General features: G+C 39.0%; 1 protein-coding gene across 1 annotated transcript in view; it reads right to left on the reverse strand.

Moving 5' to 3' along the window:
- Positions 1 to 1,972: 1,972 nt before the first annotated feature.
- The window catches only part of SMC3 (structural maintenance of chromosomes 3), a 40,138-nt gene continuing 16,227 nt past the window's right edge, over positions 1,973 to 25,883 (reverse strand). Inside the window, exons 8-29 of the mRNA XM_080912155.1 lie at positions 25,097 to 25,214; positions 24,202 to 24,377; positions 23,591 to 23,671; positions 23,043 to 23,207; positions 22,677 to 22,798; positions 20,213 to 20,426; positions 17,347 to 17,450; positions 17,147 to 17,246; positions 16,522 to 16,682; positions 16,025 to 16,166; positions 13,971 to 14,121; positions 12,052 to 12,204; positions 10,482 to 10,633; positions 9,569 to 9,727; positions 7,613 to 7,720; positions 7,000 to 7,108; positions 5,703 to 5,950; positions 5,401 to 5,613; positions 4,801 to 4,992; positions 4,476 to 4,653; positions 2,941 to 3,047; positions 1,973 to 2,358 (exon numbers count right to left, since the gene is read on the reverse strand). Coding sequence (XP_080768281.1) covers positions 2,287 to 2,358; positions 2,941 to 3,047; positions 4,476 to 4,653; positions 4,801 to 4,992; positions 5,401 to 5,613; positions 5,703 to 5,950; positions 7,000 to 7,108; positions 7,613 to 7,720; positions 9,569 to 9,727; positions 10,482 to 10,633; positions 12,052 to 12,204; positions 13,971 to 14,121; positions 16,025 to 16,166; positions 16,522 to 16,682; positions 17,147 to 17,246; positions 17,347 to 17,450; positions 20,213 to 20,426; positions 22,677 to 22,798; positions 23,043 to 23,207; positions 23,591 to 23,671; positions 24,202 to 24,377; positions 25,097 to 25,214 — 3,225 coding nt within the window. The 3' untranslated portion in view covers positions 1,973 to 2,286. The remainder of the gene's footprint in view (positions 2,359 to 2,940; positions 3,048 to 4,475; positions 4,654 to 4,800; positions 4,993 to 5,400; positions 5,614 to 5,702; positions 5,951 to 6,999; positions 7,109 to 7,612; positions 7,721 to 9,568; positions 9,728 to 10,481; positions 10,634 to 12,051; positions 12,205 to 13,970; positions 14,122 to 16,024; positions 16,167 to 16,521; positions 16,683 to 17,146; positions 17,247 to 17,346; positions 17,451 to 20,212; positions 20,427 to 22,676; positions 22,799 to 23,042; positions 23,208 to 23,590; positions 23,672 to 24,201; positions 24,378 to 25,096; positions 25,215 to 25,883) is intronic.

The raw sequence follows: 25,883 nt of genomic DNA on the forward strand, positions 1-25,883 counted from the left end.
TTCATCCACCTTGTCAAGTTATAAGAAACTTGTCAAGTTATAAGAAACAAAGATGGAGAAAAGCACACACAAGAGGACATATTATAGTAACTTCTGTGGAATATGAACATAAAGGGCAGTACTGGGTAACACTAATGAAAACACTAAGCCAAATCTGCACCTTTAATTGATGGTTACCACCATGTTAGGCACCCAACATACCGTAGAAACCTCTGGGGGCTGAACTGTCTCTCTCCCTAGATTCACATGTTCAACTGTAACTAAATAAAGGTTGTGTCTTTACAGAGATCATAAATTAGTGTGAGGCAGTAAGTCCCATGACTGGTATTCTTACTGCAAAAACTCTGTGACACACAGGCGGTTTTATTTTTAAATGTCCTACTTCAAAAGACACTATATTAATAAGAAAGTTTAAACACACACACACACACACACACACACACACACACACACACACACACACACACACGCGCGCGCGCGCGCGCGCGCGGAGAGGGAGAAGGAGAGAGAATTAAGTGAACTTAATTTAAAAAACATTTTTAAAAAGCCATCTTAAAATCTGACAAGAAGGGCTGGAGAGATGGCTCAGCGGTTACGTTGAATTCCAGCAACCACATGGTGGCTCACAACCATCTGTAATGGGATCCAATCCTGGTGTCTGAAGACAGCTACCATGTACACATAATAAATAATATATATATATATTTTTTAAAGAGAAACACCTGACCAGAACAGGTTGGCAAGATGATTAAGTAGTAAAGGCACTTGCTGCCAAGCCTGAGGAATTTAGTTTATCCCTAGAACCCACATGGTAGAAGAACTCCCATCCACACGCATCGTGGAGAGGACATATTCACACAGACATAAAAAAGCTCTTCAAGAATTCAAATGAAAATCAAAAGATAAAAACTTGCTAACATCATGGGCCACCAGAAAAATGCGCAAGTTAAATCCTTTTCTGAGGCAGTTTCACATCTGTAAGAAAGACCATTTTAAAAGGGAGTATATAGCAAGAGTCAGTGAAGATGGACTTCCTTTGGAAAAGCCATACCTGAGACAGTTCTTCAATATGCTGAAATTAGATTTTCTGTGGCAATCACCATTCCCACCTATAGCTCTAAATTTATAGAGATGACTACAACCCTGAGCACTCTAACCAATGAACTGCACGTGGCATACATGGGTAAATGCTATGGCATGTGAATGGCAAGACCATTTAAAAACAAACAAGTGCCCCCCAGAAACCTCATAGTGAATGTGGCCTCACCAACAGAACCTTACTTTTTGTGGTCCTAAAATTGAGCACAGGGCTCAGCTGTGCAAGGCAAGGGCTCCACTGAGCTGCCTCCCCAGCCAGTATAAAAACGCCTCCTGAAGCTGTCCTGACTTAGCAAACAAGCATGGCCCATTTGGGCATCAGCATCCAAATCCCACTTAAAAACGGCTTTTCCAAACCCATGACTTTGGTTAAAATAGATTTTAATTTACATTAAATTTACAATATTGAGGAGGACTGGGGAGACGGCTCAGCCGTTAGCAGCACTGGCGGCTCTTCCAGCTGTCTATGGCGGCTCACAAACATCTACAACCAGCCCCATGAGATTCAATTCCCTATTCTGGGTGTATGGATGTACACACAGACAAAAATGTTCAAAGGACTATCATACTGACAAACAGCAAGGCTTTCAGCAGTCCTCAAAGAAACTGCAGCACCCGAGACACTCATAAGCAAGGTGGTTGGGCAGCACTTCCTTAAGATCACGACTGGACTAGCCCAAAACACTTTAGCACTGGGACACTTTGGAAAAGTCAAAACAGATTATAACCCGTGGCCAGTTGAAAACCCAGTGATGTAACGAACAGAATACGGAACTGTACTTTTTAATCCTCTATTAACTGAAAGCAACACTTTCTTATACAAAATATGTATTTAATGTTTCTAAACATTACAAAGAAAAAAGCTACATTTACACTAAATTAGTCACAAACCAATTTAATAGAAGCTATAAAATAATTGGGAAGAATATTTAGAATATTTCAAGAGATTTAAAATAGGAAGACACTTTACAAAAAGTTGTATAGGAAATAAAATTCCTCAACTATACGTAGAAATGTAACATTACAGGGGAGCTTATAAAATACAAAGACAAGTAAGTATAAAAGGACTGTGTATTCTAAATCCAAAAACTCAATAACAACCAAATATTTTAGTTTTAAAATTTACAGTTCCTGGTATGGGTCACATTATTATACACATCTTCCAAGACAGCAGGCATTATCTTTCAGTTACCCATGCGTGGTATCGTCTTCTACAAAATCTTTGGCCATCTCTGCTGTGATCACATCAATGTGACTAACCTGAAGAACAATAAATGGTGAAGTCTGTTAAATCTTGAAGAACAAAGCAGTTAATACCTGCACTGCATAGGGCAGTGTCCAGTACACACAGCCCACCACCTATAAAACTTCTAATTTTACACACCTTGTCAAGTGTTTCTGAAGCACCAGCTGTTTTAAATCTTTACAACCCTGTCTGTTCCATGTGGTAAAAAGCATTCTATGGCCCGGCATGGTGTGAACACCTATAATCCCAGCACTCCAGAGGCAGAGGCAGGAGGATTGCCAGCCCAGGGCAGCCTGGGCTACAATGACTTGTTTTGGGGATGAGGATCAAACCCAAGGCCTTATAATTGCTAGACAAGCAGTCACCACCCACATCTTTTCCTCTTAATGAAAATCAAGCTAAGGAATGGGTGAAAGTTAAAAGTTTTTTTATTTTTGAGAAAGACATCATTTAAACAATGTTTAAGTCTTCTTTCACTAATATATCATATTAACATACCAAAATAATATATAACATATTATATAGTATTATATAATAAAATCTAATATACCAAAATAAAAAGTATAATAAAAAAATAAACATCAACTTAAAATTACCTTATTTCTGAACTTTACACCATAGAATTTATCAGCTGACTCAAGCAGTTCAGGCCTAAAAGTAGTAGTAATGAACTGGGCGTGTACAGCTAGCTCCATAATCATATCTGTGAAAACAGAGTAGGTTAATAAACCTTTTATCACACCTGAACATTTAAAAAGCAACTATTTTTTACTTCTGTCTAAAACTCAAATCTGCCAAAGCAGCCTGTGATTTTTTTTGTCTGCAAATTATCCACTTGACTTATCAAGTAGGAATAAAATCTTTAATCCTAGTATGTTACAGCTACAGAATGCATCACTTTATTTACTATAAAAAACTTCTAACTCAGTGTGGTGATACTAGGAGGAAGCAGGAGGATCAGAGTTCAAGGCCATCCTACATGACACCGAGTGAAAATGGGAAACAAAGCCAACACCCTGAATCAGAAGACTTTTAGCGCAGGCATGCCCGAGCCATGCACCTCTTATACACACAGAAGTGATGCTAGTTATCCCCTCCTGCTACTGTCCCCAAACGCTTTCAACATGTAAGATCAAATTTAGCATCTCTAAATAAAAAGGTAGGTTTATGACAAGCACTACATTCTGAACATCCTGTGTGTATATGAGTCTCTGTACAAATGTTTTGCCTGCATATATAAATGTGTGCACCCCGTACCCTCCCTCTAGGGTGTTGGTTGGATCCCCTCTTGGAATTATGGATGGCTATGACCACACTACATGGGGCTTGAAACCAAACCTATGTCCTCCTGCAAGAGCAACCAATGGTCTTAACTGCTAAGCCATCTCCAACCCCACAAGTGCTACGCTTAACACTGAAAAAGGCAAACAAAATGAGTTGTAAGGCTTTTGTATGAAATTTTAATTTTTCAATTAAGTGGAAGAATTACATCTATTTGTCAAAAGTAAACTCTGAAAACAGTCTAACACCAAACTATTCAGAGAAAATACTGAATATACGCTTTTAACTCAAATACTTCAGGCACCAAATGACTATGGGCTAAGCTACCATTATCTTTAAGACATTCCTTGAGACAGGGCTCATAAATGCATCCCAGGCTGGCCATGAATGGACTCCACCTTCTAAGTGCTAAGAGCACAGACTACCCACCTTGCCCAGTTTACGAAGTACTGCATGTCAAGCGCACAGGTCTTTGCTGCTCTACCCCCAGGCCAACCATGTCTGCATTTAAGGCAGAGGCTGACACTGCTGTCTTCCTGATTAATCACATTTTTGTCTGCATGTGTATGGATCAAACAAACTTGTAGGAATTAATTTTCTGCCACTCTGTGGGACTCAGGGATTGGAGTAAGGTTCTCAGGCTTAGTGGCAAGGAGCTTTATCAACTGAGCTGTCTTGGTGGCCTCCCACCTCAGTGAACCTTAAGTTCCTGGTTTTGGTTAGACTGGCTGGCCTTTGAGTTCCCAGGATCTTCGTGTCTCCACGTGCTACCTGCTTCACAGTAGGTGCTTTATTCCCCATCTGCCCAGTGCATAGCCAAGTTCTCACTGACTCGAAATCAGAACTGTACCTGACACAGCTTTTCTGTGCTGAGCATCCAAAGCTTGGTCGATCTCATCAAAAAGGTAAAAAGGAGCAGGGTCACACTTCTGAATGGCAAAAATGAGAGCCAGGGCTACCAGAGATTTCTGTCCTCCTGAAAGCTGCTGCATTTCTCTCATCTCGCCTTGCTTTCCTGTAAATGATACCTAAGGGAACACAAAAAGTGTTACTACCCCAGAGTAGATGGCGCCATCATCCAAATTTAAGTGACAAATGAGCAATCCAGGTAAAATAAAATCTGAGTTCTACTATGATAGTGCTACGAGGAAAACTGGATGTAAAGAGGTTTTTACCCTGATCCCGACTCCTGTGAACTGGTCGACTGATGGAACACTGCTCTGAGACCCAGAGCCCCGCTCGCTCTCACCACTCCCCTCTCCTTCGTCCTGAGACTGGCTGCCTTCCACATCTCCTTTCTTCATCACCAAAGTCGCTTTGCCACCAGGTACCAACTTCTGGAAAACTTCACTGAAGTTTTTAGATACCTTAAAGGAAATTCAAATGTTGCTTAGGCATATTTCTATTTTAAATTTGAAAAAATTTAAAGCAAACAGAGGTTTTTCTTTTTAAAGATTTACTTATTTTATGTATATGAATATACAGTCGCTGTCTTCAGACACTCCAGAAGAAGGCATCGGACCCTATTACAGATGATTGTGAGCCACCATGTGGTTGCTGGGAATTGAACTCAGGACCTCTGGAAGAGCAGTCAGTGTTCTTAACTGCTGAGCCATCTCTCCAGCCCGCAGAGGTAGTTTTAACTCTTTGCCAAATACGATTCTTTCCAGAGCTGTGTAACTCCAACTCACTTTACTATGTTAGTCTGTGACCTAGATTAGTTCATTACATTAGATCTACTTCCAAAGTTGTTTTTAATTTTCAACAGAACATACCTGTTTGAAAGTTAACTGAATAGCTTCATATTTGCGAAGTTCAAGTACATTCATCAACTCCATGATTGATTTGTAGCCCCTATCCAATTCTTCTTGTCGCTTTATCAATTTTTCTTTCTGCTCAGAGAAATTCACAAACTGATCCAGAGCCTTTTTGTTAACATGGCTGTACTTCTTTAACTCTGTATTGCACTGCTCAAGTTTTCGGAACAACTAAGGGAGAAATAAGACATGTTAGTACACTCACATGCCACAAGGAATTTTACAAGGCTCCTTTAAACTTACAATGCAGTTAGACCTACCTGCTTAAGGCTCAGTGTCTGGTACTTTTCAAATGCTTCCTGGGGAAGGGAGCCCAGCTCTCGAATTTTCTTCATGCACTCTTCTTTCTTCTTCAGCAGCATGCCTTGTCGGTTGGTCATCTTCTCCAGTTCCTTAGTGTCATGATTTATGGCATCCATGTGTTCTTTCTCCATATTTTTCCAGCGCTCCATACTTTTCTGGAGCTCTTTGATTCCAGCTTCAGTTTTGTCAATGGAATTATCCAAATCTAAAGGGGGAGGGCAACAAAATGAAGGACATTAAGATCCGTTAATGGTCAGATGTTTTAAAGTAGGTTTTAAGTTTTCTTGGTGTTTAAATTTTACTGTGAAGTTCACAAATCACCTAATTCCAAACAGTTTTCACCTGAGCACTAACGTAGGAGAATTTGTAAAATCATTTTCATATCTATACTGCATTATGCATAATATTTATATACAGTAAGGAGGTAATGACTCCCTTCTTCACACCATGACTAATCATCAGTTAGAAACTGGACAGTGACTCTGGAGTGTGGCCTGCTAAGGACCCAGCATCAGCCTTTTATCTGCAGTGGTGATATTCCTGAGCATCAGCCAGGACACTCACAAACACCATGATGATAACACAAAAAACGATATTACAACTTTTGTTAACAACACATGTAATTGGAGGAACATGGGAGCACACAGCTTAATCCCAACATTGGGGAGGCAGTGACAGGCAGACTCAGAAGAGTTCGAGGTTGGCCTGATCTATACAGTTTTAGGCCAGCTAGAGCTACAGTTAAGAACTGTTTCAAAAACAAAACAAGCAAAGTTAAATGAGCAACTGGATAGAGTTCAATACCCAACGTCAGCCTGGTAAAGGAAGGAGAGAGCTGTCACAGCCCCACCCCTGCTGCCGTGCCCTCATCTCCACATTCTCTCTAGTTCCCTCCTTAATCTGCCCCTCCCCTAATAAATGAAATGCAGTTTACTAGTCTCATGAAACTGCCTGAAGTATTTTAATAAAAACAGTTGGTTTTGTATTTCATTTTGTAGTAAACAATTTTGCAAAACAAACTAAATTCAATAAAATGCTAAATTTTTTTCTAATGATTTCTTTTTATTTTATGTACATTGGTGTTATGCCTGCTTTTGTGTGTATGATGGTGTCAGATCCCCTGGAATTAGAGCTACAGACAGTTACTGCCATGTGGGTAATGGGAACAGAACCCAGGTCTTTTGGAAGGACAGTCAGTGCTCTTAAACACTGAGCCAACTTTCCAGGCCTCTAAAACGTATTTAAACTAAATACCTTCTGATCTTGCCATAGTGTCTTTTACTCTTTTATTAATAGCTTCAAGTTCTGACGTTGTGGCAGTAAGAACAGTACCACCTTCTGTTTCTCTCAGTTCATTAAGTTCCTGTAACACAAAAGAACAGTTTAATGACATTAAACCTCAAAATATGAATTATGAGTTATACATACTAAAACATGTATATTAATCACGTTATAACTAGTTATTAAATGAACATTCAAGGAAGCAAATGTGTGCTTGTCCTCACGTATGTATATGTACTTGGACATAACTGCAAAAGTCATTAAAGAGAAAACACTCAATGGTGTAATTACTAGAAAATCTGAGTACCTAAGAACCAAGAAACTAAACTAACACTAAGCATCTAGAATTTATCATGACTGTAATCATACAAAGATGCTACTATCACACTTATTTTATACTATAAAAAATCCGGAACAGAAATATGAAATGATTTGTGCAGACCACACACTAGGTGGCAGTGCTAGCATTCCAACCTAAGGAGCACTCGCAGCAGGTCTTTTGGCCTAACTGACACTTCCAGTGAGTGCTCATTGGCACACTTCCTATAGCTTATGACCAGCAAGGAGCAATTAGAAAACAATATACCTGTTCTACTTGGTCCAAGCGCTTCCTCAGATTCTCATTCAGGTAAGTCTCTACTCGAGTAATAATTCCTTCCAGTTTAATTCTTTCATTTAGCAGCTGTCTGTTTTCCTAGAACAGAAGAAGAAAACAATTACAAAAGCATTAAAATGTGTCAAGAAATCTGCTAAGGGCCAGAGATGGTTTAGCAGTCAGGTAAAGGCACTTGCCACACCATGGGTTGACTTGAGCTTAATCCTGGAACCCACACGAAGGTAGAAATAGAGAATCATCCCCATGATACTTTTCTCTACCCTCCACATATGCACTGCAGCACACACATATAGCCCACCCCAATACCACATACAAACAACAATAAAGTAGAAAGACAAGGAAACGCTACCAAATTTACTGTTGCTTGTACTCAAATGAACAAACAGGAGCTGTTTTTTTTTCCCCTAAGATTTATTTATTTATGTATGAATGCTCTATCTGCATGTACACCTGCGTGCCAGAAGAGGGCATCCTGTCATAGATGGCTGTGAGCCACCAAGTGGTTGCTGGGAATTGAACTAGGGACCTCTGGAACAGAAGGCAGTGCTCTTAATGTTGAGCCATTTCTCCAGCCCTGAAATGGGAGTTGTTCGATCCTTGGGACCCATGTGGTACAAAGAGAGAATCAATTCTCCCAAGCTGCTCTCTGATCTCCACATTGATTTTCAAGTTGTTTCTGTTCTAGTTGTTTGTTAGATATTTTACCAAGGTGACTGAAGAGATGGCGCAGCAGTGAAGATCACCAACACAGGGGCTCACAGCCATCTCTATTACCAGGCCTAGGGGACCTGACATTCTCTTCTGACCTCCTATGGCACCAGGCATTTAAGTAGTGTATATACACACACAGGCAACACACTTATGCGTATTAAATAAGAATAAGACATGGGGCTATCAAAAGCAACATTCTTTTCCAATTTTTAATTTTTTAGACTTGGTGTTGATTGTTTATATCTATGTATGTATGAAAACAAAAATCAGAAGTCCTGGGCTAGCAGAATGCTTCAGTGGATAAAGATGGTTGCTACCAAGACTAAGAACCTGAGTTCTATCTCCAGAATTCATATAGTAGAAAAAGAGAACCGTTTGCAGGGGTTGTCTCCAGACCTCCATATGTGTGAACACACATATACCACACACACACACACACACACACACACACACACACACACAGACAGAGAGAGAGAGAGAGAAAGAGAGAGAGAGAGACAGAGAGAGACAGAGAGAGATATGAATGGGGCAGACTAGGCTACATGTAGAGACCCTCATCTACAAGGAAAAATTAAACCAAATGTTATTAAAACATTTAATGAAAATATATACAAAGGAGAATATATCAGCATTATGTGTGCATGCATATACATGTAAGTGCATATAAAGAGAACTAACAGCCTAATGCTGTGATTAACACTGTCTACCTGACAGGCTTCACGCCATACAGGAGACAAGTCTCTGGACATGAAGTCAAGGCAGGAATTATCTCTAAGGTTATTTAAGTTGGGAAGACTTACTCTGAATGTAAGAGGCCCCATTCCATGGGTTAGGGATCTGAACTGCACAAAAGCAAGTACGCTCAATACAGGCACGCACTTCCTCTGCTTCAGAGGCAGAGACCAGCTGCCTCAGCTCTTGATACCATGATAAACTACACTATGCTGTGAGCCAAAATAAACCCCTTCTCTCTAAAGCTGCTTCATTGGTGTATTGTACCAAGTGACCACTGCACTTACTAACAATCAACATACTGAATAAGACAAAAGAAAAATGAAGATTCCATGTATAACCATAAGATAACTAGAACAGCTTAGATAAATGTCTGGTTTCTCTATGTTGTTAACATTATTTTCTTTCAAATACTATACTTTTTGAGATAGGGTATTTCTGTGCCTCTAACAATAGCCAGTCTTCACCGTTAGGTGTACTTGCCTGCTGAAGTTGACGAATTTCATCATTCAGTGCGTCGACTCTTTTCTGATCTTCCAGACTGAGTTGAGAAAGCAAATCCGTTCCTAGTTCTGCTTTCAGTGATTCTCTGGTAGACTCCATCGCATGCAGACTTGCCTCCAAGCTTTGTAAACTACGTTGCTACATGAGATTATCAATTATTATTAGTCACTATGTTACATCTAATAGTAAAACACTGCAAATTATGTATATAGACTGAGCTAAACAACTATATCAACTCAATTATTTAAGCTCTACAATGTTGATAAGTTGTTGTTAGCCTTATTAAATATATTTTGTGCTTATAAGTTATGCTTAAAAGTTATGATAGATTTATTGAGATAAAAACATGTATAGAAACAGAAAAACATGTACTAATTTTTTCTCTTGTTAGTGCCGGATAGTTGGATCCAGGACCTCAGGGCAAGGATGCTGGGCAAAGTTCTATCACTAAGTACCCTTCCAGGTACCACACTAAGTTCCATTGATAGAGCTGTGTAAATATTTATTTTTATAAACGTATTTTATGTATATGTATATAAAGATATTGTAGCTGTCTTCAGACACATCAGAAGAGTACATCAGATCCCATTACAGAGGGTTGTGAGCCACCATGTAAGTTGCTGGGAATTGAATGCAGGACTTCTGGATGAGCAGTCAGTGCTCTTACCACTGAACCATCTCTCCAGCCCTGTGTAACTACTTATATTGTACAACTGATTACAACTATTCGGGTATATTTCTAAGAACCAAAATTGACAAGTTGTTTTTGAATAATAAACCCCATGCCTCTTTGTCTTTTACTACTGGTATACAAAGCATGAAGTCAGGTATAGCCTATGATCCGCCCCATGTCTACACTAAAGCAAAGCTGTACTGAGACACACTTACGAACCTTTGGCATGAAGGTCTTCTCTGATTGTTGTCTCTTCTCTTTCAGCATCTTCATCTCTGATAATATGCTATCTCTGGATGCTTTAAATTTTCTTTGTTGAGTCTCTATCTGCTGCATTTGGTTCATCAATTGATCAATTTCATTATTAATCCATATACAAGGCTAAGGAAAATTCTCTTAAGGCTGTAAATATATTACATACTATAAATTCTCTTCATTTCTTACAAACATGTTATCATGAATCTTTTGCTCTGTAGTCCCAGATTTATGGACTACAGCAATGCTGAATATTATTACTAAAAATGTTCAGTCATAAAAGAAACTTGAAGCATTTTGCCACACATTTTACTCTAAAATATGCATACTTATTTAGTTTACAGTTAAAACAAAAAACATAGGAATTATTTAAAAATGCTAGTGTGTGTATATATAAATACATTTTCTTCCAAAAACTGAATATGCAGAAGGCAGTGCTTTGGTGACTCAGGTATAGAATAGCCTTGAGATCTGAATGACTGTCAGATACATAGGTAGCTGGAAGTTGTCAACATCCTCTCTCATGTTTGTATTGGTGTGCATGGAGGTGGAGGTTCACGAACAAGTGTAGGTAAGGGCAGAGGTTGACATTTATTGTCTTCTTTCACTGTTTTCCACGTTACTTTTTGGGACAGTATGTCGTCATGAGTTTAGAAAGCATCAGCAGGCCAGTAACTCCTAGTCTCCACCTGTCCCCATTCTTACCCAAGAGCGTAGGTCAGAGAAGAGCACCCGACACTCAGCTTTTCTTATCACTGCTGGAGATCCGACCTCAGGTCTTTATGCTGTGCTAACACCATCTTACCCATGGGGCTAGCACCCAACACACAAGCATCCTTTGTCTTAAAATTTCTTCATATTCTGTCCTAACATCTTGCCACATTTAAGCAGTTCTCAAAGTATTAAACACAGACCCTTGCAGGGCACAGCTAAGGCATTGTCTTTTTCTGTACTACAAACAGGGTACCAAAAGCAGCATAGTGGTTTTAAGAAACGCATATGCCTAAGCACTCCATTGGAGCTGAACTTGCCACCCTCCACACACCACTACACTTATTTGGAAAAACTGCAGGCAGTCATATTTGAAAAGCTGTGTCATTAACTAACAAATGCACCTCAAAATTTGCCAAGACATTAAACACTAAAGAATGTTTCCAGTTCTCACATCTACGAAGTGACATCTACTTAACAATAGCATTACTGATGCTGCCCTCCTCTAAACACCAGCCAACTCTTCCCTGCCATCTCCTCTTTTGCTCTGATAACCTTGAATTCTGTTGCTCAAGTTCTACTTCTTCAAGGAACACAAATGTATTGTTTACTTAACAACAAAACAAAAATCAGCACTATTTTTCAAATCTTAGTCTTCAGAAGTTAAACAAGTTCTTGTGTTTAAATGAAAAGCACAAAAAATTTGCAACATCCCCTCCAATATCCATGGAAAAGAAAAGCATTTAACGTACAAGACAATACAATGCCATTAAATGCTGTTCTTTCTCTGCAGTATCTTGCCAAGCTCAAAACAGAAGGATATTTTCAATGTTTCTGCGTAGGTTTTCATTGAGCTTTGCTTCAAGCTCACCCAGCTCCTCTTCTGCTTTTCTAACATCTTTCTGTAACTCAAGCCGAGACTTTCTTGTGTCGTAATAGCCTCCGGTCAGAGCACCTCGATGGCTGACTTGATCACCTAAGACAAAATGGAGGGAGTCATTCTGTTTACTAGCCTCTATTCAATAAGTAACATGTCAAAAATTCTACTTATTCCTAAATATCTTACTTTTATTTTTTCCAAGACAGGGACTCTCTGTGTAACCTTGGCTGTCCTCAAACTCAGAGGCATACTGCACCACCACCACCACCACTATGATCTTCCAATCCCCAAAATATCTTACTTCTCAATATAAAATATGTAGTCTTTAATTTGGGAAGGTCTGAACATCAACAATTTGAGAAAATGTGGAATTTAAACACTTACAAAGCCGAGAGGCGGGCTCTCTGCCAAAATGACAGGCAGAATAAATTAGAGAAGAACCACCACTCTAAAACCCAGCTATTGGTATCAAAGATGCTTATCAACAAAGTGTTCTTAAGCAACTGGCAGGTATGTATTTTCAAGTGATGTGGTCTCACTATGTAGTCTTGGCGGCCCTTAAGCTAGTGATATAGACCAGGCTGGTTTGAAAGTCAAGATCTACATGCCCCAGCCTCCTGAATGCTGGGATAAAGGTGTGTACCACATGACCTAATAACCTTACCTAGATTTAGCTACAAGTAAAGTACCTTTAACTGAGAGTAAAGGCATGCTAAAGTTTAGCAAGTGGTAGACACATTCTAAGGAACAAATATCACTCGCACAGTAGTCATACCAAGAATGCTGAACTGGAATAAATATGACAAATCCAAAGAATGGATATCTTCTCAGTCACTTGCTAGGGAGTTGAAAGGGAGGAGCTGCAGGTAGTGGTGCATGCCTTTAGTCCCAGCATCTGGTGGCAGAGGCAGGAGGATCTGTGAGCTCCGGGACAGTCTGGTCTACACTGGTTGAGTTCCAGGATAGCCAGAGCTGCATAGTGAGACCCTGTGTCCTATTCCCTGATCCTCTACACCCAAGTGCCAAAAAGGGAGGGAGACAGAAGGCATGTCTGTTAGTAATGCTCACATTCTTAGGTATAACAATGTACTGGAAATGCCCTTGTTAAGAGATACTTGCTAAGTCTTAGAGATGAACTGCTGTAATGATTACAGCTTATTTTCACTCAGATGGTTTGACAGTGTGGGCATGCTACTTTGAGAAGTTTTTTAAAAAATGAAGACAATTAAATGCAGTATTAAAAATTACACAGATAAATTCAACTATATTTGAGTGAGAAAAAGTTTATGTTATTATTCTTGGAAGGAAATGTAACATTATTAGCACTTATGACTTCTTTATAAAGAAAAGTTATCTCAAAATATTATTTAATGAAGCTTCAAATTTTTAAAATTTGGTAGCTAGCTGGGTGTGATGATGCATGCCTTAAATTCTAGCACTTGGGAAGCAGAGGCGAGCAGCTTTCCGAGTCTGAGGCCATCCTGGTCTACATGAGTTCCTGGCTAGCCACAGCTACAGTTAAGATCCTGTTTCCAAAAAAAAGTTATTAATCCTTTTGTAACTATTATTTTAAAGAATCATATTAAAATTATTTTTGTAATTATCCAATAAACTGGTCTTTTAATGATACGAGGCGCTTTATATAACACGTTTTAATCTTTGAGAAAAGGTTCATAGGCTTCACTGTTTGACAGCCAAAGTAACACATTGTGCCAGAGAGCAAATGTTCACACTAACAAGTGTGAATCTACACTCTTCTAAAACCTAAGAGGTACACACCAAATATGTGCAGCCCAAGTGACAGATTACATATCCATGTTAAATGTTCTATTAGCATGTGCTTAAAGCCAATTACTACAAACCTTCCAGAGTAATACAATCCATAGTGAAGGCACGAGCCAGCTGAGTCGACACCTCCATGCTCCGGCAGATGAGTGTCTTTCCAAATACATGCTTGAAAGCTTTGTCAAATCTGGGATTGTACCTCAGCTTACTGATCATAGGAATAGCATCCTGCAACAAATATTTTGTTAGAAAAAATACTGCCACATAGTTGACTAAAAACTGTTTGCAGAATTACTACTAACATCTATGTCTTTATGAAATATAAACCACAAGTGGCCTTTAAACAAAGGGCATTAGAAAAATCATTTTTACTAAACTACCAAGAAAATTCTGCTTCTGTAACCAAAGGTTTAACAGCTGGTTACTATGAAGAACAACTCTTAAGCTGACCGTGAACGCTTAAGTGCTAGTTCTGTTTCTAGATGCATTCTTTGGAGGACTTGTTTAACTTACCTAGTTAAGACCTAGTATGTGTTCAAGACTGTAACAACAGTCCTTCCTCGTAAAGTTGTAAAAAGTAAATAAAGTAATAGATGAAAAAATGAGAAAGTATGTGATCTAAAACTAGTATTTCCTCAGTGTTCTAATTATATACAGCAGTCATCTGAATTAGATATTCAGAAAAATATTTTGTCAGATAGTATTTACTTCCCAGGCTGGTGGAATAGCTCAGTGGGTAAAGAGCTTCCTGTGCAAGCATGAGGACTCATGCAGAGCCCAGCACCTATAGAAAATGCCAGGCATGGCAGCACACACCTGTAACCCAGCACTGCAGACAGCGTGCTGGGGAGGCTGGAGACAAGATGGATCCCTGGAGCTCACTGGACAAGTTAATCTAGCCAATTAGTGAGGTGCAGGTTTAGTGAAATGACCCAGTCTCAAAAATTATGGTGAAGAGGGTAGAGGAGTACACTCTCTGTCTTCCAGTTTCACATAAGCACATGCACACACCATTTTAGTTTTCTTCCTATACTTAACTCAGAACAGAACTTTTTAATAATCAGAGAACACCTGTGTTGCCCCCACACAGCACAAGGACACGCTACAGTCAAAAAGCCATTTTTAGCTACATTCCAACTGCCTATGTGGCTACCCACTGCAGGTGGTGGCTACTGACTGCTGTACCTTCTAACTCTCTGGCCCGCTATTTACTAACTCACTTGTTACTGTGCAACAGCCACACTGCATCCACTCTTCTGTCTGTTCTTCTGTAGTGCTGAGGATAGAACCCAGAGCATCATGCACATTGCACAACTGTTCTCCCAATGAGCTATACATATCAATCTCAAGCTGTTCACAGAATGTGTGTGTGCCTGTATTGCATGTGTACAAACATGTCTGGACATGCCACAGTACACATGCAGAGGTCAGAGGACAATTTGAAAGATTCAGTTCTCTCCTACCAGGTAGGCTCCAGGGATCAACCCTGGGGGGTCAAACTTGGCAGCACATGCCTTCACTCACTGAGCCATCGCCCCAGCTTTCCTTTGTGTCTTATCTCATTCATGTGACCTCATACCTGTGAGCCTCAATTTTCCTCTCCAGAATTTCAAGGTAAAATTGGTAGATTTGAAAGCAGGAAGGATTCTCAGTATTCTCCTTAAACTACCTATCATTCTAATACAGGCTGATCCTTAATCCTAGAGCAAGACAGTTTGCTACAACAATCACCATGCTAAGATCTAATACCCCAAAGCAATTAACATTACCATAGCTGGAAATCCCTTTACAGGATATGTAAAAATATAACAAAAATAGACACTTCTTAGACTATTTTAAAAGGATATTCAGAAAGCAAGCCTCAACATATTCCTTTTAGGTGACAGGATTCTTGGGGATTCTTCTCAAATTCCTAAACCTGCTGTCACTTTGAAGAAGAACATAGATACAATGTTTTGTTCCATATCTTGGCTATGACCTCTCCCTACTCAGCCCAACCCAGAACTAACTATACTCTATGCAATGCCCGTTCACCTTACAGAACACTGAATCCCAACATACTAAGCACATGTACATGTTAAGCAGATGTCATAACAAAACCAACTCAACGATACTTGAATTGGGGACTCACGTTAGTTTCAGGATAGGCAGTATCCCTCACATCTAACTTGTTAAGAGGCAGGAAAGTCACCTCTCCAGGAAGATTCATTTTATTGAACTCCATTAAAATCTTCGTGCTGACTTCGTCTGAATCAACGATGTGATAAAACAACCTGCATAAACAGAATGAGGCACATCTTTACTGCCAGGCTGTAAGATGTCACATTTAAGGACCACACAATTCACATTTTTCTATGCAATCCAATCAACTTATCTGAAGAAAAAAACTTCCAATGAACTGGGACCTCCCCCCCCCCCCCCCCGCAAGGTACAAGTATCTAGTACCTACCTCTTAATTAGAAAGTTATATATAGAACCAAGGATAAGAGGGTAATAGAAGACATATTGCAACAAAATTATAAATTTATTTTTAGATTAATTCATTTCTTCTTTATCTTTAAAAGAAAAACAAAATCCATTTAAATGTCAGACAAACCAAAAACCAACCAAACAAACACCAAACCTCACCTGTTACCAGCAGTGACTTCCACACAAGTATAGAAAGCTGGTTCGCACTCAAAGTTATTCATTACGATGCCATGGTAGCCATTTTGAACATGTTGGTTTATACCTTTTCGCCGAAAATGATCTAGCACTTTGTTAATGCTATCTATTCCATTTAAAATGGCCTGTAAAGTAGTTAACAAAAAATATTAGCATTTCCAGTGACACCCTTGCTGTCAAGAAATGAGCCTACTATGCCATTCAATTAGACAGAATACTAAAAATTAAACACTACCTAGTATATTGAAATATAGTAGCTACATTTCACATTACTGTGGGTTCTGTTCTATGATGATAGAGTTTAAAATGAGCTCTTTATCTAACAATCAAAATGGCTTTCACTAACAGATAATGAACCAGGTCTGATGGCTCACACCTGTGCTTCCAGCACTCTGAACTGATGTCAATCTGAGCCACATGACAGACCTCAAAAGTAAAGCAAAGTGGAAAAGTATAAATCAAATTAGAGACAAAGAAAAACTGCCACACAACCCAACGAAGTCATACTTGGGAGTGATCTGATGCCATCTTGTGCTTGGAACACGGGCTGTAGTACTGACTGGGAGATGACTCAACAAGACCCGCTTACCTTTCCTGTTGCTGCTCTAAGAAGCTGCTGCTTCTTCTCAAGGTCTTCTCTTTTAGCAGCAAGTGCTTGCTGTTCTGCATTCTCCTCTCTCCACAAGTAACTAAGCAATAAGGGTAAGGCGTGAAGAGTTTACATATTTAAGAGTTACATACTAAAATCAAAGACTATGTCAGAATTACAGCATATCTTAGTCTACTAACTTTCTTTCACTTTGTAGTTCATCTTTCTTATTTTTTACTTCGTAATATTTTCTGTCCAGTTCTTCAACTCGGGCTTTGACTTCATTGAGATCCTGATCCAGTTTCTATGGAAAAAAAAAATTTCTAGTTTGTTATCATTGATTTAATCAATAGTGACAAACAACAGATTCATACACTGAAATCCAAGAAATGACAGAATTTAATTGAATATGTCCAATTTATTATATACTGAAATATATATATACATGAAAGAAACAACTAAAAACGCAGTTTCAAAAGGGTCACTAGGCATAACAGAAAATCCAAAGACACACACCATGGAAATGAATGGTTGCTAATGAGGTAGTGGGATATGTGATAGGAAAGCAGAGGGGGAAGTGGTAGGTGAGCAAAGTTCAGCACAGATGTACGAGGATGTAAGTTGGCATGGTGGCATGTGTCTAATTCTCACACTCAGAAGACAGAGGCAGGCAGACCTCTGTGAGTGCCAAGCCAGCCTCATCTCCATGTGAGTCAGGGTATGTAAGCAAGACCTTGTCTTAAAATACAAAACAAACAAATAAAACAAAACTAAAGCTACAATAGAACCCATTACTCTGTATGGTAAGTTAAAAAAAAAATTAAAAAGGGCCGGCAAGGGCTGGCTGAGCAAGTGACCACACCTTTGCTGTCATGGGGCCCACAGGTTGCAAAGAAGGAATGAGCTCATAGGTGCTGTCCTCCATGATCTACACACACACACACACACACACACACACACACACACACACACACACACACACACACGATATAAACCTTAGGATTCCTTCAGTATGTCCCATAAGTTTAGGCAAATGCTCTACCTTTGAGCTATATCCCTAGTTAGTATTTCCAAACTGTCAGAAGAAACAAAAGCTATATCAAACACTGGTTTAATTTACATAAGTACTACCAGTTTTTCCTCCATAACAATTGTTGAGGTCAAGACAACACCAGAAACAGAAAACTCTTAAAGCTGGTTTGACAAGTATGCAGGAGCTATACTACACAGTAAAATAAAATGTAATGAAACTACCAGAAAGGATTTCATAATACTAATGGTGCTAAATACACTACCCTGGTGTGCTGGCACACACCTTTAGACCCAGCACTCAGGAGGCAGAGGCAGGTCTATCTCTGTGAGTTCAAGAACAGCCTGGTTTACATAGTAAGTTGTAAGACAGAGCTATAAAGTGAGACCCCTGTCTCAGAAAAAAAAATCACTATTTTAACTAACAAAAATATTTTTTGCAGTACGTTATAAGGCTGATGGAGGAGCTAGAGATAGTTGAGCAGTTAGTGCTTGCTGCTCTCACAGGGGACTCACGAGTTGCCAGTACCTACATCGAATGGCTCACATCTGCCTGCTCCACAGGGTCCAACATCCTCTTCTGGCCTCCACACACACCAACATGCACATACCCACACAAACACACACGAATACATAAGTTAAAAAATGAAAACCATAGAGTAAGAACTAAAAATTATTTTAAATTAATATACATTTATCTTAGACTTGCCCAACACATTAAAAGCTAATGGCAGAGTCAAGAAGTGGTGGTGTAGGTCTTTAATCTCAGCACTCACAAGGCAGAGGTATGAGGGAGCTGTAGTTTCACTACTCCCTATTGAAACAAGGCAGAGGTATGGAGATTTTTATGAGTTTGAAGCCAGCTTGGTAAAAAATAAAGGTAGATTATGAAGTAGTGAAAACACTTAAAATATACCCAGTCTAGAAGCTGGAGAGATGGTTCACACAGATATACATTCAGGCAAAACACCAATGCACATAAAAACAAATCATTTTAAAATAAAATATATTCAATCTATGCAAACATTCACTGGCATGGACTAACTAACCTTAGAAAACAAAAAGAGGGGCCACTGAGATAAATGGCTTAGTGGGTAAATCTCAAGTCCTGAATTCAATCCCCAGGACCCACAAAAGGAAGAAGAGAATCTCCACACCTGTACTCATGAATGCACAAGCACACAGGACACTGGTTTTGTGCCAACTTGACACAAGCTGGAGCTATCACAGAGAAAGGAGCCTCAGTTGAGGAAATGCCTCCATGAGATCCAGCTGTAAAGCATTTTCTCAACTAGTGATCAAGGGGGGAAGGGCCCAGCCCATTGTGGGTGGTGCCATCCCTGGGCTGGTAGTCTTGGGGTCTATAAGAAAGCAGGCTGAGCAAGCCAGTAACATCTCTCTATAACTTCTACATCGGCTCCTGAATCCTGACCTGCTTGAGTTCCAGTCCTGAATTCCTTGGTGATAAACAGCAATGTAGAAGTGTAAGCTGAATAAACCCTTTCCTCCCCAACTTGCTTCTTGGTCATGATGCTTTGTGCAGGAATAGAAACCCTGACTAAGACACACTGTATGTACTAAACTATAGTGGTCCTTTCTTCTAACTGAGTGGCTTCTTTGTTCATTTTAAGGAAAGCACAGTGACCTGGGTAATGGCACAATGGAATTGCTTCCAGGACTGATTATCTCAGATCATTTGAGAAGAAATCTGAGTCCTACAAGCTGTACTCTGACCTACACACATACAAACACTAAGTTTAAAAAGAAGAATTTTTAATCATGCAAGCTTACTTAAAAACAACATGAACAAAGCAGATAAAATGTATGTTTATCTTACTAAAATAAATTTCACAAAACTTACAAAAGTTCTTATGGTCAGTAGTGGCACACGCCTATTTTTCTAGCACTTAGGAGACTGAAGCAAGATTGCTTCGAGTTTAGAGATAGCCTGGGCTACATAGTGAATTACAGAAACAGCCTGAGCAACAGAGTAAGACATGTCTCAACAAACCAGACAAAAATATAAAAAATTCTTACATTATATTGCTCCAGGTTTTTCTCTTTGTTTGCCTCAGTATCCTCCAGATCCTTGTGTATGGCAGCAATCTGTCTTTTCTTATCATTAATAGCCTGATCTAAAGACTTCAGCTCCTTTTTAATCCACTTATCTCTTTCTTCTTTTGATGTAAACTGGCTTCCTCGACCCTGCTTTGCATAAAGATCAGTTCTTTCCTGTGTAGCTTGAGCCAATCTACAGAAGACAAATACAAGAAATAAAAATTAATTGTAATTATCAACCCTATAGAAACTATCCTTTAAAAATTGCAGTGCGAGGGAATTACAGTTTGTTGGAATGGCTCAGGACTCACATGGCAGAAGGAAAAGCAAAACTCTTAAAGGTCATCCTCTCACGGTCACGTGACGCGCAGTGAGATAGATGGGAAGGGGTTAAGTGCTAACAATAACTGCTAATACTGTACCTCCCGTTTTTAGTGTACTAATAACAAAAGAACTTTAAGATCATAATTACAAGCAGAATTTACTAAGGATTTACTAATCCTTTACTAAGGATTTTAGACAGACCCAAGATCTGAATTGTTACTAAATTCTAGACAATGCTACTGCCCTACCTTGGGAACGTTCAGAGATACTCAAACTATATTTAACTAGTACATTTCAACTATACAATAAAACACTCTGTTTTAAACATATAGAATGTAAGTATTCTGATTACACAAACCATTCCTATAAAATAACAAGTGGGGAATCCTCACAAAATAATGGGCAAAGAACATAAATAGCTGTTCACTAAAATGTTATGTAAAAGTGTTATGTGCTACAGCTAGGACAGTAATTCAACAGAAACATGGGAAGGTTCCCGCAAAGCATGTTAAGAAAAACAAAGAGGAAAAAAAACAAAACAAAGAACTAAATCACAAGCAATCGGCAAACACTGAAATCTAGATGAATACTAAAATGTTTAGAAGTTAAAACAACATTGAGTGAAAAACAATTTTAAATGAAACATAGTATCTAGATTTGGCCTAGCAAAATGTACCTTGTGATTCTCAGGCTGAGGGAAGAAGATGAGGAATTCAAGGCTAGCCTCAGACTATACAGGAAGATCTAGCTCACTACCAAACCTCAAAAAAAAAAAAAAAAAAAAGCTGTTTGGGTTTTAAAAGGGGGGGAAAAAAAACCCAACCAAACAAAACCCAGAAAGTATAGCATTCGGGTACCTTAGCTAAGTTACCTAGCCTCTCAGAACTAAGCTAGTGTAGCTCCTTTGGTAGAGGTGCCTGGCTAGCACGCAAACCATGGCTTCTCCTTAGCACCTGTACCACACCTATGACTGTAATTCCAGCACTTTCTAAGTGGGGTCGGGGGATCAGAAGCTCAAGGTTTCTTTAAGTTACATAATGAGTTGAGGGCCACCCTGGGCTTCATGAGACCCTGTCTCAAAACAAACAAAACCTCTCAGAACTTCAGGTTTTTAAATTTAAAGTAGACACTGGGAGCCAACAAGAGATGGTTCAATGGGAACAGACTCTTGCTGGCAGAAGAAAACCAATTTAAATCGTCTCCTGAACTCCACATGCACCATGGCATTACCACACACAATAAAAAGAAATGGAGCTTGGTATGATGGGTCACGCCTTCAGCCCCAGCACTGAGAAGCAGAGGCAGAGAGATCTCTGAGTTCAAGGCTAGCCAGAGTTATAAAGTGAGACTGTCTTATTTTTTTAAAAAAGTAAAAAAGAAGGGGTGGTGGTGGTGGTGGTGGTAGTGGCAGCACATGCCCTAGTCCCAGTCCTCAGGAGGTAGAGGCAGGTGAACCTCTGGTCTACAGAGTAAGTTTCAGGACAGCCAGGGCTACACAGAGACCCTGTCTTAAAAAAAAAAAAAAAAAAAAAATCAACAATTAACTAATAAATTTAAAACCAAGAGTGAGCACGTGCAGTCTCCTAGGGCTTTTGAGAAGTGGCCTAGACCGTATAGGTACACAAGCACCATGGGTGTGATGGCATACAAACTATCTTTATAAGGAGAAATTCTATTTCAAAACCAGAACATGGCTCACAGGAATCATCAGCTGCTCATGTGAAGTGGCCTATGATTTTGTCTTACTATGCTAGTACCTTCTTAACTCATAGCTATGCAGGCTGTAGAGAGGAACTTAGGCAAATACAGGAGAGGCTTGGCAACACAGGCTCTTGGCTTGTGCTTTGCACAAAACCTAAGACCCCTACCTGCACTGACTGGGCTGCCTGGTTACCCCACTTCAAATAATACAAGTTACTCCCCTTTGCAACCTCCTGATAACTACCTGCTTGTGTTCAAATGTGTTTTTGCTTTGCTCTTAATAAAACTACTAGTTATTTTCTTTTTGTGTATACATCTTTTCCAATTCTTTAAACAACACACCAAGAACCTGGAAACACCCAGAGTTTACTAGTAACAACTATGCAGCAAGGTTAATTGTTGGTGAAAATTCTCAGACCTAGCAATTCCTCGCTCTTCTTTTTCTTTTACGCTGTTGAATTTAGGTTCTGTTTCTGCCAGTTCTTTCTGCTTTTCTTCTATTTTCTCAAGCAGCTTCTGCCTCTCTTTTAATAAACGTTTCTGTAAATAAAGCAAGTAAAAATACAATCTGCTTAATTTATACATCAGCAAAAGTTTTCTCATAAAAATAACTCAAATAATTCTACAACTAAGGTATTAGCCAAAAGAACACTTAATAAGTTGATGGCTGAATACAAATCAAATGTGGCAAACCATCTACGAAACCTCAATTCTGCATCCATCACGGATGGCCATCTTCGGTAGTCTGCCCACCAACCAGCCCGCAGCTGCAGCAGGAACTTACCCGCTGTTCACTATTTCCTGCCAGCTCGTCCTGTAAATCCTTGGCTTTGAGTTCCAGCTTGGTTCTTTGCTTAATCTGCTCTTGTCTTTCAGCACTAAGCTGTTCTTTCTCTTCTTTCATAGCAGAAATTTTTGTTTTCAGTTCTCTAACCTGGCGCTCAATATCCTAATCAAAGAGAGAAAGTAGGTCAGAAGCAGTAGTGGAAGGACTGTGTCTTTACAAAACTTTTGTGGCCCTGTGTGCACACAGACCGTGAGGGTGCATAGGCCACAGAGCACAACAGAGGGCCAGGGGACAAATTTATGGAAGCAGCTCTCTCCTGTCACTTTCACGTGGTTCCAGAGATAAAACAGGCAGCTGGGCTTGCACCCATACACACCACTTTGCTGGCTCCATCCTTTTCTCTCACTTGAAACTCAATATAACAATTATTTTCCAATATTCAACCTCTGTCAGTCCCCTTTGTGGTCACCATCCAATAATTCTGGTACAAAAAATTTCTCAACTGTTGAAAATTCAAAGAATTCTGAGCTCATGTATGAACCTACCTCCATTTTATCTCTTGCATCCTGCTGGGCATCTCTTAATTGTCTGGATTTCTCTCCGCTTGTTTCTCGCTTAGCAGAAAGCTGAAAAACAAAAGTTTAGCATTTTTAACTCATTGTGTATCTAACATTTTACAACAGATAGTTATAATTACTTTGTAACTGCCAAGAAAAACTAGGAGTAATAATCTGCTTAAAATTTTATAAAGAAAAAATGTTTTTTGTTAATTAGAAAGTTCAAGGATAATCTAAAATAAATTTCTGTATAAGACATCAACATTATTATTTTACAAAACACACTCTAAGATGTGAAGAAAAAAATATTTGGCGTAAAATAAACCTTTACTGTATTTTAGATATAATTAGAACACTAAACATTTCCTTTTCAGTAACCTATAGAAAATTATTAACCAATGAATCTAGTTTTAGGCTGGTGTAGAGGCTAATTACTATAATTCTACACTCAGTAGTTACAACTAGTCTGGGTTTTACAGTAAAACTATCTCAAAATGCACGCAAACAAAAGGTTTTCATTTTTTAAGTTTCTAAGTAAAAACTACTAAAAGGTACAAATGCAGAGAAGTTAACATGCTCATAAACAAACCCACTCTTACCTCATCAAGTTTAGCACGAGTCTCGTTGAGCTCCTGGTTGTAGATGGTATACTCCAGGGCACGCCTCATTTTATCCCACTTCTGATACTGGGCCAGTTCTTCCTTTTCCTCCTCTAGAGTATGTAATCGCTCTTCAATGTATTTTAACAACTCATTGATCTTTTCCCGTTTGCCCTCTTCAAAACAAAAATAAAACAGTGGTCAAGATTTTTAATAACAAATGAACAAATTCACACACTAACAGTCTCTCTTACTGTAGCAAAGAACCTCAGTTCACACCTTCTTTTCACATCAGTACGCTATTCCACAACATTAAAGAAAAAGCATCACTAATTCTCAATTTTATCACTAAGAGCACTGCATGCCATGAGCATACAATGAACACTTAACTATAATCCAGGCATGACATTATCCTAACTGCCACAAAACAAGTTTCCAGACAGGAAGTCTTGGAACCAGAGATATAAACTCTAGTCGTGTCAATTTACTAACTTTAAGCCTAGAATTGTCTATTTCTAAGCAAAGTAGGGTTCTTATAGTAAATACACTAGTAAGGACTCCAAGTTAAACTCTACGTATACCTGTTTCTAAACCATTTAGCACTTGTAACAACTGATATGCCGGTATCTGAGGAGGGAGCAGCACCCAGTTTACTGACCTCTGCTAACACTTCTGAGGAAGCCCAGTCAAAACCTGGCTATCTTAAAGGCCCTATTACCTAACAACAGTTTTTCTTTACTCTTTACTTTAAACTACTTCAAATTAAATTTTGCTTTATTCAGTATGCAGGAAAATTACTATAGAATGTATTGCTGAGGTCAGATAACACCATTTAACTATCATTAACACAAGAAAGGTAACTAAGAAGCTAAATTATATATCACGTTTATTTTACCTGTTTCTTTCATCAGAGAGATGCTTTCTTCTTTACGTTCATCATACACTCTAGTACCAGCTACTTCTCTCAATAGTTTTAATCTCTGAGAATCTGGTGCTGTTGCCATTTGGTTGATCTATAATTTTGGGGAAAAAAAAACAATTAATTATTGACTACCCCTACTCCTTAAGAATAATAACTCTATGTTAAAATTTTTAGGTTTTCTTGTTGTCCAGATTCTTTTTGAGACAGGTTCTAATAGCCCTGGCTGTCCTGAAACAAATAAATAGACCAGCCTAGCCTCAAACTTAGAGATCTATGTGCCCTAGCTGGGTCCTCTACAGGAACAGATAGCTCTTAACCACTGAGCCATCTCTCCAGCACTACTTCAGACTTTTTTTTCAAACAGGCTAAATTAAAATCCTAACAAGATTGTATGAAGATGGTTCAGTGGATATACAAATATCTGCTAAAGACCTGGCAATCTGAGTTTGACCTCCAGACCCACATAAAGATGGAAAACAAGAACTGACTGCAAGGTTCTGACCTCTACATGCAAGCTGTAGCACACATACTCACATACCATGCACACACATCACTAATTTTTACATTTTAAATTATAAAAAAATAACAACTGTATGCTTTAATAGACAAAGATACTGGTACAACCTAAGTGGCAAGTGACTTAAAACAAATCATTAGAGTCCAAAATACTGCCACGGCATTGAAAAAAATTACATTATTCTTATTACACTTTTACATAAAAAGTAATTGGTTCTGAGCTAAGACACTCTGGTTTATCAAT

This window comes from Micromys minutus (assembly GCF_963924665.1).
Source record: "Micromys minutus genome assembly, chromosome: 2".
NCBI classification, from domain to species: domain Eukaryota; kingdom Metazoa; phylum Chordata; class Mammalia; order Rodentia; family Muridae; genus Micromys; species Micromys minutus.